The 12,445-nt window shown below is 46.9% G+C and overlaps 2 protein-coding genes across 7 annotated transcripts in view; both read left to right on the top strand.

Annotated features, from left to right (window-relative positions):
* The first annotated feature begins 11 nt into the window (after positions 1-11).
* Positions 12-6,406, top strand: LOC122882959. 6 transcript variants are annotated; one of them, XM_044210955.1, is made up of 10 exons: positions 28-940; positions 1,448-1,621; positions 2,374-2,531; positions 3,135-3,333; positions 3,433-3,529; positions 3,620-3,791; positions 4,786-4,832; positions 4,934-5,078; positions 5,149-5,321; positions 6,290-6,406. In XM_044210955.1, the coding sequence occupies exons 1-10, from the start codon at positions 696-698 to the stop codon at positions 6,329-6,331; spliced, it is 1,452 nt and encodes a 483-aa protein (XP_044066890.1). In that variant the 5' UTR covers positions 28-695; the 3' UTR covers positions 6,332-6,406. The 6 variants fall into 6 exon arrangements, with proteins under 6 accessions (XP_044066894.1, XP_044066891.1, XP_044066892.1 ...); XM_044210958.1 differs by having other exon boundaries at positions 897-1,000; XM_044210956.1 differs by lacking the exon at positions 6,290-6,406 and having other exon boundaries at positions 17-940; positions 4,912-5,078; positions 5,149-5,309.
* Positions 6,407-9,923: 3,517 nt separating this feature from the next.
* The window catches only part of fgd1 (FYVE, RhoGEF and PH domain containing 1), a 36,081-nt gene continuing 33,559 nt past the window's right edge, over positions 9,924-12,445 (top strand). Inside the window, exon 1 of the mRNA XM_044209998.1 lies at positions 9,924-11,066. Coding sequence (XP_044065933.1) covers positions 10,898-11,066 — 169 coding nt within the window. The 5' untranslated portion in view covers positions 9,924-10,897. The remainder of the gene's footprint in view (positions 11,067-12,445) is intronic.

The raw sequence follows: 12,445 nt of genomic DNA, 5'->3' as shown, positions 1-12,445 counted from the left end.
GTGTGTAATCACAGGGGCCACAAAGTACTGCAGGCTGCGGGGGGTCTACCTGGTCTACCTGGTCTACCTGACCCCGACGCAGCGTCCTCGGGGTCAGGTAGACCAGACTCCATCTTCTCTTCCTCCTCAGTCACATGTTCAGATTGATGCTACAGCCAGCAGCTGGTTAGCTTAGCTTAGCATAAAGACTGGAAACGGGGAAACAGCTAGCCCGGCTCCGTCCGAAGGCACCAGGACCCGGCAGCTCCCTGATCCACACCTGACATCTGGTTTGTTAAAGTGTAACACGACAGAACTGGTTCTACCTGCTGCAAGGAAGCGAGTGAGCGCCAATTAAAAGATAATTACGGACAGGACCATGTGACACTGCGTCAGGTCACATGGTCAGACTTCTGAGGACTGCACATCCCATGATTCACTGCTGCTTGTTTCCTCAGCAGAGTTCAGATCAGAGGAGCAGACTCTGGCTGCTGGCTTTGTGTCTTTAAAACATTTCACCTGGTTCTGCACGCGCTTCATATTTGGCTCCATCCAAACCTGAATACTGAGTAAGCTCGTGTAAGCTGAGCCGTTTCCCCGCGTGCAGCCTTTAATGCAGCTGACGCTTGAAGACTCGTGACCTCTCGGTGACCTCTGACCAGCTGAAAATCTGGCTCTCTGATTGGCTGAGCAGACTGACCTGCAGACAGGTGAAGATGGCCGCGGAGCTGCTGCTGCTGCTGCTCGGACTCTCCGCGGGTCCCGGACTCTCCTCCGGATCCGGTCCGGACTCTGAGCGCGGCAGGATGGAGCTGCGGCGCGTGCGGAGCCTCGCCGCTCAGCCCAGGTACGGAGGGTGTTGGGCGCGAGCTCTGGAGAACTTGGACATGCGCTGCAGGGACCTGACGTCAGAGAGCCAGAGCCGGATAGCGCTGAGATTCACCTTGTGTCACCTGAGCAGGTAAAACACGCAGGTGGACGTCTGAATGAAGCAGAAGCTTCGGATGTTTGATCCGTTCAGGTGAGAACAGGTGCGAACAGGTGCGAACAGGTGTGAACAGGTGTGAACAGGTGAGCACACAGCAGCTGAGCTGCTTTTACCTGCACTGATAGTCTTAAACTGTGTTCATGATCAGAAGCGGTGGAAAGTAACTAAGTACCTTTACTCAAGTACTGCACATGAGTACACATCTGAAATATTTGTACTGCATCCAGCTGCAGTTCTCAAGCGAAACGCTGCGTTTGTAAAATATGAGCGTGATTAGGGATTAAAATGAGCTCGAGTGTTTCGGTGTCGGATACAACAGACGGAGGCCGGGGTCTCTGCTCACATTTGATGGCAAACTAAACATGGTGGGACGAGTTTGCACTTCCTGCTAATCAAAAATAAGGACTAAAGATCAATTATTTCTGTTTGTATGAAAATGAATAAGTGAAAGAGAATCTCACCTGTTGGCTTTTCTGTCAGCTCAGGCAGGGATTTCCCATCATGCTCTGAGGGGTCAGAGGTCAGCAGGTGTACAGGTGCCATGGACGCTGTGGCCTTTAACACCTACACCGAGTTCTTCACCCACACTCACTCCATCTGTCACTTCCTGCAGTCTGAAGCCTGGCAGAGCCGAGCGGAGAACACCATGTACAGGTGACACACACACACACACACACACAGGTGACACCATGTACAGGTGACACACACACACACACACACACACAGGTGACACCATGTACAGGTGACACACACACACACACACACACACACAGGTGACACACACAGGTGACACCATGTACAGGTGACACCATGTACAGGTGACACACACACACACAGGTGACACACACACACACACACACAGGTGACACCATGTACAGGTGACACACACACACACCCACAGGTGACACACACACACACACACACAGGTGACACCATGTGTGACACACACACACACAGGTGACACACACACACACACACACAGGTGACACCATGTACAGGTGACACACACACACACAGGTGACACACACACACACACACACAGGTGACACCATGTACAGGTGACACACACACACACACACAGGTGACACACACACACACACACAGGTGACACACACACACACACACCGGTGACACCATGTACAGGTGACACACACACACACAGGTGACACACACACACACACACAGGTGACACCATGTACAGGTGACACACACACACACACAGGTAACACACACACGTACAGGTGACACACACACACCGGTGACACCATGTACAGGTGACACACATGCAGGTAACACCATGTACAGGTTAAACACCTGTACAGGTGGTGGTATGATATGAGGGGGTGGTGTGTGTGTGTGTGTCACCTGTACATGGTGTTACCTGTGTGTGTGTGTGTGTGTGTCAGGTTAACAGAGAGTTCAGCAGGTGTAGCTGAGCAGCTTCAGTCCACCAGGCAGATGGCTGAGGACCTAATTGATGCCCAGAGTGCTGCCTTACAGGCGCAGCAGGAGATCCTGAACAACGGAGAGGAGCTGAGGGTCACCCTGAGAGACTCTACCCAGGGTAGAAATACACTAACTCTTTGTTGTTCTGCCCTCTAGTGGCCAAAATCACTAATGCAGCTTTAACCACTTTATCTCTCTCTGTCTCCACCTGTCTGTCTCTGTCTCCACCTGTCTGTCTCTGTCTCCACCTGTCTGTCTCTGTCTGTCTGTCCACCTGTCTGTCTCTGTCTCCACCTGTCTGTCTCCGTCTGTCTCTCTCCACCTGTCTGTCTCTCTGTCTCCACCTGTCTGTCTCTGTCTGTCTCTCCACCTGTCTGTCTCTGTCTCCACCTGTCTGTCTCTGTCTGTCTGTCCACCTGTCTGTCCACCTGTCTGTCTCCACCTGTCTGTCTCTCCACCTGTCTGTCTCTGTCTCCACCTGTCTGTCCACCTGTCTGTCTCTCTGTCTGTCCACCTGTCTGTCCACCTGTCTGTCTCTCCACCTGTCTGTCTCTGTCTCCACCTGTCTGTCTCTGTCTGTCTGTCTCTGTCTCCACCTGTCTGTCTCTGTCTGTCTCTCCACCTGTCTGTCTCTGTCTCCACCTGTCTGTCTCTCTGTCTCCACCTGTCTGTCTCTCCACCTGTCTGTCTCTGTCTGTCTCTCCACCTGTCTGTGTGCCAGGCCTGCGGTCGGTGTTCTCGGAGCTCAGCAGTGTGTCCAGGGAGCAGCAGGTGGCGCTGTCTGAACTCTTCAACAGAGTTTCCTTCCTGCAGAGCTTCCTGCTGATGGAGGCTCACAGTCTGAGCTCCTGCTGCTACAACGCTGCTGCTCTCTGCACCTCCTTCCTCCTCACCTCCACCCAGCGCTCCTCCAGAGCCAGGTATCTCCTCCGGCTGGAGGTCACGGGGGCTGAGGTGTCAGTCTTTGAGTCACTTAATTATTCAGGTGTGTGTGTGTGTGTGTGTGTGTGTGTGTGTAGGTTGGTGTTGTTGGGTTTGGTGTGTTTAAATTTCTACCTCGAGAGGAAAATCTACCAGTTCGTGATGAACTCTGATCATCCTGAACACAAACACATGGTCAGTACGTCTCGAACACCTGTTCACCTGAGACACACACACACACACACACACGCTGACTGACGACTGTGTGTGTGTGTGTGTGTGCAGGAGCTGCTCAGTGTGTATGTGAGTGTGTTGCGGCGGGTCATGGTGTGTGTCGGAGTGTGTGTCCTGCTGTGTGTGTGTGTTCGGTACAGAGACCCGGTGCAGCAGAGTCTGCAGGTGCTGCAGCAGCTCAGAGAGACGCAGAGAGGCCTGCAGGAGGCGCTGCAGCACGCAGGTGAGCTCAGGCTGCACGAAGAAGCTCAGGGAGTCTGCTGAGAGCTGAGCTGCCTTTGTGTCAGTCCGTTTGATCGCAGCAGCATCTGGTGGACGTTAGAGGAACTGCAGCTCTGAGACTGCTGATCGGTTCATTCTGCCTGTCTGTCTGTCCTCCTGTCTGTCCTCCTGTCTGCCTGTCTTCCTGTCTTCCTGTCTGTCCTCCTGTCTGTCTGCCTGTCTGTCCTCCTGTCCTCCTGTCTGTCCTCCTGTCTGCCTGTCTTCCTGTCTTCCTGTCTGTCCTCCTGTCTGTCCTCCTGTCTGCCTGTCTTCCTGTCTTCCTGTCTGTCCTCCTGTCTGTCTGCCTGTCTGTCCTCCTGTCCTCCTGTCTGTCCTCCTGTCCGCCTGTCTGTCCTCCTGTCCGCCTGTCTGTCTTCCTGTCTTCCTGTCTGTCCTCCTGCCTGTCTGTCCTCCTGTCCGCCTGTCTGTCCTCCTGTCTGCCTGTCTGTCCTCCTGTCTGTCCTCCTGTCTGCCTGTCTTCCTGTCTGTCCTCCTGCCTGTCTGTCCCCCCTCTGTCTGTCTGCCTGTCTGTCCTCCTGTCTCTCCTCCTGTCCTCCTGCCTGTCTGTCCTCCTGTCCGCCTGTCTGTCCTCCTGTCTGCCTGTCTGTCCGCCTGTCTGTCCTCCTGTCTGCCTGTCTGTCCTCCTGTCTGTCCTCCTGTCTGCCTGTCCCCCTGTCTGTCCCCTGTCTGTCCCCCTGTCTGTCCTCCTGTCTGTCTTCCTGCCTGTCTGTCCTCCTGTCCTCCTGCCTGTCTGTCCTCCTGCCTGTCTGTCCTCCTGTCTGTCCTCCTGTCTGTCTGCCTGTCTGTCCTCCTGTCTGTCCTCCTGTCCTCCTGCCTGTCTGTCCCCTGTCTGTCTGCCTGTCTGTCCTCCTGTCTCTCCTCCTGTCCTCCTGCCTGTCTGTCCTCCTGTCTGCCTGTCTGTCCTCCTGCCTGTCTGTCCTCCTGTCTGTCTGCAGAGTGTTTGAGGGAGCGACAGAGGAGAGAGAATCAGCTGGATGTGAAGGTGAGAACAGCAGTGAAATAAACTGTAATAATACACTTCCTGTGATGTCACAGAGGGGGAGGTTACTTCCTGTCTGAAGGGACCAATCACATCTCTTCCAGAGGAGATCAGAGAGCAGAAGAAGAGAGGAGACGCCGACAAGGAGAAAGGAGATAAAAAGAGAGGAGGAGGAGGAGGAGGAAGAATGCAGCACGCTGGTGTCTCTGACCGCAGACGGCTCAGACCTGTCTCACCTCTCACACATCGGTCAGTACCTGTCTCACCTCTCTGTCCACATACTTTTGGCCTGTTGTGTAACTGTGTGTCTGTCCTGCAGGTTGGAGTACTGACAGTATTCTCAGCAGCACAGTGAACAGCACCCTGCAGTCAAACATTACCCACAATGCCTCAGTGCAGAGTCCCACTACCCACAATGCCTCAGTGCATCCAGGCAGGCGTCCTCGTCCCTCCTCCCCTCTGGTCTACAGTGTCCTGGTGGAGGACAAACAGGTAAATGATCTGGTGAGCTGGACGAGAGGACAACAGTGACTGCTTTTCTGTTTTGTTTAATGAGTTGATGAATAATTACCACCGCGACACAAGAGGAGAAAGTAGTAGCCGTAGCTAATTAAAATAGAAACGGATGAAAGCCCTCGCAGGGTCGCGCAGCTTTTAAGAAAGACGCGAGTGCAGCTGGAAGGTAAGTTGTGGTCTGGCAGACGACCGCGTGGCCGCTTTCGCCTCCGACACCGTCATCGAGTTTGCTGACGACTCCGCCGTGGGGGCCCCGAGGACAGTGATAAGGTCCACCTGAAGGAAGGAGGGGACCTGACCTGCTGGTGTCAGGACAGCGACCCCCTCCCGAACGTCAGCGAGGCTGAGGAGGCGAGACAGGACTCTGAAAAGAAGCCCTTAATGTCAACGGGTCCTCGTGGAGAGGGGGGACAGCTTCAGGTACCTTGGTGTCCACATCACCGAGGGCCGACGTGTCCGTCCGTCTGAATATGTGGTCGCTGTTGGACAGGTGAGGCGAGACAGAGATCTTCCTCCTACAGAGTTCAACATTCAGCGAAATAAGAACGTTTCCTTTAACAAGTTCAGCTCTGATCTCAGATTTCAGAGAGCTCGACGTTAAACACACACACACACACACACACACACACACACACACACACACACACACACAAATGCAGTGTTTAGTTTTCACTTTTTGTATTTCAACTGCAAGTCTACAATTTATTATTATTCTTTGATCTTATTTATCTGTATAAATTTAAATCCCAATTCTCCTGTTTGTATCTTTTTCTTTCACACTTGCGGTGTGTGTGTGTGTGTGTGTGTGTGTGTGTGTGTGTGTGTGTGGACTGAAATCTAAAGGATTATAACTTTTTAAAAAATCAAACCCAAAAAAGATTTGACCTCTTCTCTTCTCTCCTGTCTGTCTGTATCTTCATCTTCGTCATCGTGATGATCGGCAGCCTCGTTACAGCCTGAGGAGCAGAAGATCAGAGACCCGCTGACTCCGTCTTCTCCGCTGAATGTTTTAAACACAACGTTTTTCTAACTATCAATAAAACTGAATTTTAGATTTTAAAGGCGTCGTTTCTTTTGTGTCGCGTCTCTGCTCGTCCCAACGCAGACGTGACGGACGGTTTCTGTATTTAACAAACCAAAGCTCCTGATTCGCTGGAGCTTCTCACCGCTCTCGACACGTCTGAGGTTTGATGTTTATCTGCATCAGAAAAACACTAACAGACAATTCACGTGTTTATTACTGAAATCTCTATAATCTATAATGTGTCTGTGACCACAGCTACAGTCAGTCTGATATTATTGGACTAATAATAATAATAATAATAATAATAATAATGAATGCAGCTGTTGAAGACGTATTTCACTTGAATAAGTCAAAAATTTTCTTGGATTAAAATTATTGATGCATTAATGTGTTCATCACTTTAATGTTGCAGCTGGTAAATGATGAAATACAGCTGGGTAGCTATCTGTAATAACACATCATAATTTATTAGTTGATTATATTTTGTATTAATCTAAATCAACAAAGCAACTAAGTAACTAAAATGATCAAATAAATAGTGGAGTAGAAGAACAAAGTGTTTCCATTCACCTGTGGTTCACCTGTCAAAGATTCCCTGAGATGGATTTAAGTGATCTGAAGATCCTCCCTGTCCATATTTATAGTTTAAGGAGCAGAACAGGAAGAACAGTAAGTGTGATTATTATTTATTATTATAAGTGACAGAAACAGTAACAGACATTAAGTGACAGTTACAGTAAGAGTAAGTGATAACAGTATGTTACAGTAACAAGTTACAGTAACAGTAAGTTAGTTACAGTAAGAGTAAGTGATAATAACAATAAGTTACAGTTACAGTAAGTTACAATGACAGTATCAGTAAGTGACAGTCACAATAAGTTAGTTACAGTAAGTTAGTAACAGTTACAGAAAGTTACAATGACAGTAACAGTAAGTGATTGTGACAGTAAGTTAGTTACAGTAACAGTAAGTTACAGTAAGAGTAAGTGACAATAACAGAAACAATAAGTGACAGTAAGTTAGTTACAGTAAGTTACAATGACAGTAACAGTAAGTGACAGGTACAGTAAGTTAGTTATAGTAAGATACAGTGACAGTAACAGTAAGTGACAGTAACTAAGTTACAGTAACAGTAAGTGACAGTAACAGAAAGTAACTAACAGTAAGTTACAGTGACAGTATGTGACAGTGACAATAAGTTAGTTACAGTTACAGAAAGTTACAATGACAGTAACAGTAAGTGATAGTGACAGTAAGTTACAGTAAGTTAGTTACAGTAACAGTAAGTGACAGTAACAGTAAGTGACAGTAACTAAGTTACAGTAACAGTAAGTGACAGTAAGTTAGTTACAGTTACAGTAAGTTACAGTAAGTTAGTTACAGTAACAGTAAGTGACAGTAACAGTAAGTGACAGTAAGTTAGTTACAGTTACAGTAAGTTACAGTAACAGTAAGTTACAGTAAGAGTAAGTGACAGTAACATAAACAATAAGTGACAGTAAGTTACAGTAAGTTAGTTACAGTTACAGTAAGTGACAGTAACAGTAAGTGACAGTGACAATAAGTTAGTTACAGTAAGTTAGGTACAGTTACAGAAAGTTACAATGACAGTAACAGTAAGTGATAGTGACAGTAAGTTACAGTAAGTTAGTTACAGTTACAGTAAGTGACAGTAACAGTAAGTGACAGTGACAATAAGTTAGTTACAGTAAGTTAGGTACAGTTACAGAAAGTTACAATGACAGTAAATAAGTGATTGTGACAGTAAGTTACAGTAAGTTAGTTAGTTACAGTAAGTTACAGTAACAGTAAGTTACAGTAAGAGTAAGTGACAGTAACATAAATGACAGTAAGTTAGTTACAGTAAGTTACAATGTAACAGTGTGACAGTAAGTTAGTTATAGTAAGATACAGTGACAGTAACAGTAAGTGACAGTAACAGAAAGTAACTAACAGTAAGTTACAGTGACAGTATGTGACAGTGACAATAAGTTAGTTACAGTAAGTTAGTTACAGTTACAGTAAGTTACAGTAACAGTAAGTTACAGTAACAGTAAGTGACAGTGACAATAAGTTAGTTACAGTAAGTTAGGTACAGTTACAGAAAGTTACAATGACAGTAACAGTAAGTGATTGTGACAGTAAGTTACAGTAAGTTAGTTACAGTTACAGTAAGTTACAGTAACAGTAAGTTACAGTAACAGTAAGTTACAGTAAGAGTAAGTGACAGTAACATAAACAATAAGTGACAGTAAGTTAGTTACAGTAAGTTACAATGACAGTAACAGTAAGTGACAGGTACAGTAAGTTAGTTATAGTAAGATACAGTGACAGTAACAGTAAGTGACAGTAACAGAAAGTAACTAACAGTAAGTTACAGTGACAGTATGTGACAGTGACAATAAGTTAGTTACAGTAAGTTAGTTACAGTTACAGAAAGTTACAATGACAGTAACAGTAAGTGATTGTGACAGTAAGTTACAGTAAGTTAGTTACAGTTACAGTAAGTGACAGTAACAGTAAGTGACAGTAACTAAGTTACAGTAACAGTAAGTGACAGTAACAGTAAGTGACAGTAACTAAGTTACAGTAACAGTAAGTTACAGAAAAGTGACAGTAACAGTAAGTGACAGTAACAGAAAGTAACTAACAGTAAGTTACAGTAAGTAACTAACAGTGACTGTTACAGTTAGTAACAGTGACAGTAATACTGTTACTGTATGTTACAGTAACAGTAAGTGACAGGATGTGACAGTAAGTAACTAACAGTGACAGGAAGTGACAACAATAAGTTAATTACAGTAAGTTAGTAACAGTAAGTGACAGTAACAGAAACAATAAGTGACAGTAAGTTACAATGACAGTAACAGTAAGTGACAGGTACTGTAAGTTAGTTACAGTAAGATACAGTGACAGTTGCAGTTAGTAACAGTAACAGTAAGTTACAGTAACAGTAAGTGACAGGTACAGTAAGTTACAGTGACAGTAAGTTACAGTAACAGTAAGTTACAGTAAGTAACTAACAGTGACAGTTACAGTTAGTAACAGTTACAGTATGTTACAGTAACAGGAAGTGACAGGAAGTGACAGTAACAATAAGTTTGTTACAGTAAGTTAGTTACAGTAACAGTAAGTGACAGTAACAGATGGACCTGCAAAGCGTTGGTGCCCCCTGCTGGCTGAAAAAGACTCTGATGATCCTGACGCTTTGATTTAATCTCTGCTGGTTTAAACTGTGAAAGTGTTAGAAAATAAAAGCTGTGATGAGGAGGAGAACCAGCAGAGCTCAGACCGACTTTGTTGTTTTGATGGAAAGAAAAGAGGAAAAATAAAAACACTGCTGGAATTTTTCTCCATAGTTTTCCTTTTGCCTCAAATTTCAGCCTCAAAAAACACAAAAAAAAGAGAGAAAATGAGAAACAGACCACAGAGAGGGGGAGAGAGGGGGAGAGAGGGGGAGGCAGGAGGGGAGGGAGGGAGCTGGTCTGGGATCATATGTCTGGGTGGAGGAGGAGGAGGAGGAGGAGGAGGAGTTGTGGTGTTGGTCTGCAGCTCAGATCAGATTTTCACACAAAAGCCTGAAGCTACCGAGAGACGACCGACCGTCTGACTGACTGACTGACTGTCTGTCTGTCTGTCTGACTGACTGTCTGTCTGTCTGACTGACTGACTGTCTGACTGACTGTTTGGACAAACTGACGCTGAAATGAAAGAAGTGAAGTGAAGCTGAAGCAGGAGGAGAAAACAGGAAAAGTGAAGCCAGTTCTGCATTGGACCTGAGTCGGCACATTCTGGATGAAAACTTCTTCAGAAGGAAACAGAGAAGAAATGTTTGATTTCACGAGACGACATCGACTCTGGATCATGTTTCATCTGGACAAAGTTATTTTTCACTTTTTCTTTGCGTGCACTCCGATCTGATCTCTGAGCAGTTTGAGCGACAGGAAACCAGCTGAGCAGCAGCAGCAGCTGATCTGGAGATGGTTTTTATTGTTAAATCATATGAGTTGGATTCTTCTGACTGATCCTCCGAGGAGACGAGGGAGACGAAGGAGACGGAGATGGAGAGAAGACGATTGTTCTGTTTTCTGAAAGAGTGACAGAAGCAGAAGAAGAGAAGATGTGACAGAGAGGCGGAGGATGAAGGAGACACTTCTGCTCCTTCCTGACGTCCACACGACTTCAACCAGAGAACAAACGGCACAAACATGAAGTTCAGGTTCATTTCTTTAAATGGAAAACCGAGTTTTTCACATTGTGAAGCGGATAAATGAGGCCGACTGCTGGAAACGGACTTTGTTAGTGTGGACTTCTGTACAGTTTGACCTGCTGATGAACCATGAGGAGCAAACTGAGTCAAACAGGAAGTGACTGAGCCAAAGCTGATTTCAAGCACAAACTTTCAGATTAAGCGTCTCGTTTTTAAAGTGTCAGTAAAACACACAGAAACACGATGAACTGAAACACACCAAACAAAGACAAACCTCCGACCGGCGTCCACGTGTCTCCTACCTGTGCAGGTGTCGGGATGCAGCTTAACCAGCCTCCCGGCGGCCTGCTCGGGTTCAGCCTCCCGCCTCCTCCTCCCCCTCCCCCTCCTCCCTCCTTCTCCAGTCAGTTCAGCACCATGAGGTTCTCTTACCACCTGAGCACCGCCTCGACAGCACCACCACACAGCAGCTCCACCTGCAGGACAGGTGAGTGAAGTGCAGCTTCTAAACTCACACTGAGCCTGCTGCTGCGTGAGAGCGTTTCATGTCTCTGTTCGTTCATGGAGTTTGGAAAAAATGTCCCCCCACTGACCGAACCTTCACATTATCCCAGAAAAACTGCTTTAGTGTGTCTGTAGCCCCGTCCAGGACTGTCTCACCCACTGCCTGTCTCACACACAGTGGGTGAGACAGGCTGTTGGATTGTTTGACCAGATGTACATTTGTAAAACCCAGCGGTCAGTCTTCATCCTTAAAGCTGCACTAACTGATGTTTTTATTGTTTAAGTAGTCAACACAACACTGACAGGACGACCTTGTGATCAAACAGCAGCTACAGAGTCACATGACGCTTCATCAGGAGGCGTGTCAGAGTCACATGACGCTTCGTCAGGAGGCGTGTCAGAGTCACATGACGCTTCATCAGGAGGCGTGTCAGAGTCACATGACGCTTCATCAGGAGGCGTGTCTGCGTCTCAGCTGCTTTAGTCTTTTCTGGCGTAAAACTGAAACATACTGTTTGAAATCTCGCTGGCTTGCGTTAGAGGCGGCCTGCACCTCTGACTTTAGCTTAGAGGAAGCCGTTATGGCCGAGGTCGTCGGCGCACACTGCGGGTTTTCACGCGCTCACAGGTCAGAAGAGGGCTTCAACAACTTGGGATGCCCAACAAGGGGCGTAAACATCTGGCAAAATGCTGCGCAGTCTGAGACCTGCTGCACGTTCTGAGTGGTGACGACCTGCCGCCGGCCCGTCAGCTGCGATTTATATCATCAGATCAGCTGTTTGATTATTGATTTATTATTATGAATAAAATCAATCTGAGTTGATATTTGGATCTTTTTCTGGGCTCCTCTGTCTGCTGGCAAAGGCGACGCTCTGAGTAGATAAACTGTAATCACGGTTACCATGGTTACCAGTTTCACACTACGACTTCTGATGTCGCGGAAATCATTCAGACTTATTGATCGGTGAAGCGCAGTGATGCAGATAAATCTGTCCACGAGCTAACGTTAGCCGCACAGCTGTCACGCTGTCAGCTGAGCACAGACTCGGTGCAGGCGACCAGCCAGCCGCAACAGTCCTGCAGTCAACATCAGCGACCATCGAGGAAGAGGAAGTGTGAGGAAAGGATGAAGCCGAGGAACAGTCTGAATGTGGCAACAAGGCGACGATAACGTCATAGTTTGTTTCTGTGAATGTATATATAAAATAACGAGGACGGAGCAGTGTGACAGGATATGACATCACATGTGAGAAACGTGGCAGAGAGAGGTTCAGTCTGTGTTTGACAGATTTTCGTGTCATTATTATGAAATTCAGTGTTGGTACGTGTGGTGGGATTTTATTGTGAAAGGTTCATTCTGGT

This window comes from Siniperca chuatsi, linkage group LG10 (assembly GCF_020085105.1).
Source record: "Siniperca chuatsi isolate FFG_IHB_CAS linkage group LG10, ASM2008510v1, whole genome shotgun sequence".
In the NCBI taxonomy this organism is placed as follows: domain Eukaryota; kingdom Metazoa; phylum Chordata; class Actinopteri; order Centrarchiformes; family Sinipercidae; genus Siniperca; species Siniperca chuatsi.
This window is presented reverse-complemented; position numbering and strand designations above follow the sequence as displayed.

What these genes read in the sequence shown, in the direction of transcription:
- LOC122882959 (XM_044210955.1), top strand. Translation starts at nt 696, where the DNA reads ATGGCCGCGGAGCTGCTGCTGCTGCTGCTCGGACTCTCCGCGGGTCCC. An exon ending in GGAGGCGCTGCAGCACGCAG is followed by an intron (nt 3,792 to 4,785) that starts GTGAGCTCAGGC and finishes GTCTGTCTGCAG; the next exon opens with AGTGTTTGAGGGAGCGACAG. An exon ending in GTCTCACCTCTCACACATCG is followed by an intron (nt 5,079 to 5,148) that starts GTCAGTACCTGT and finishes TCTGTCCTGCAG; the next exon opens with GTTGGAGTACTGACAGTATT.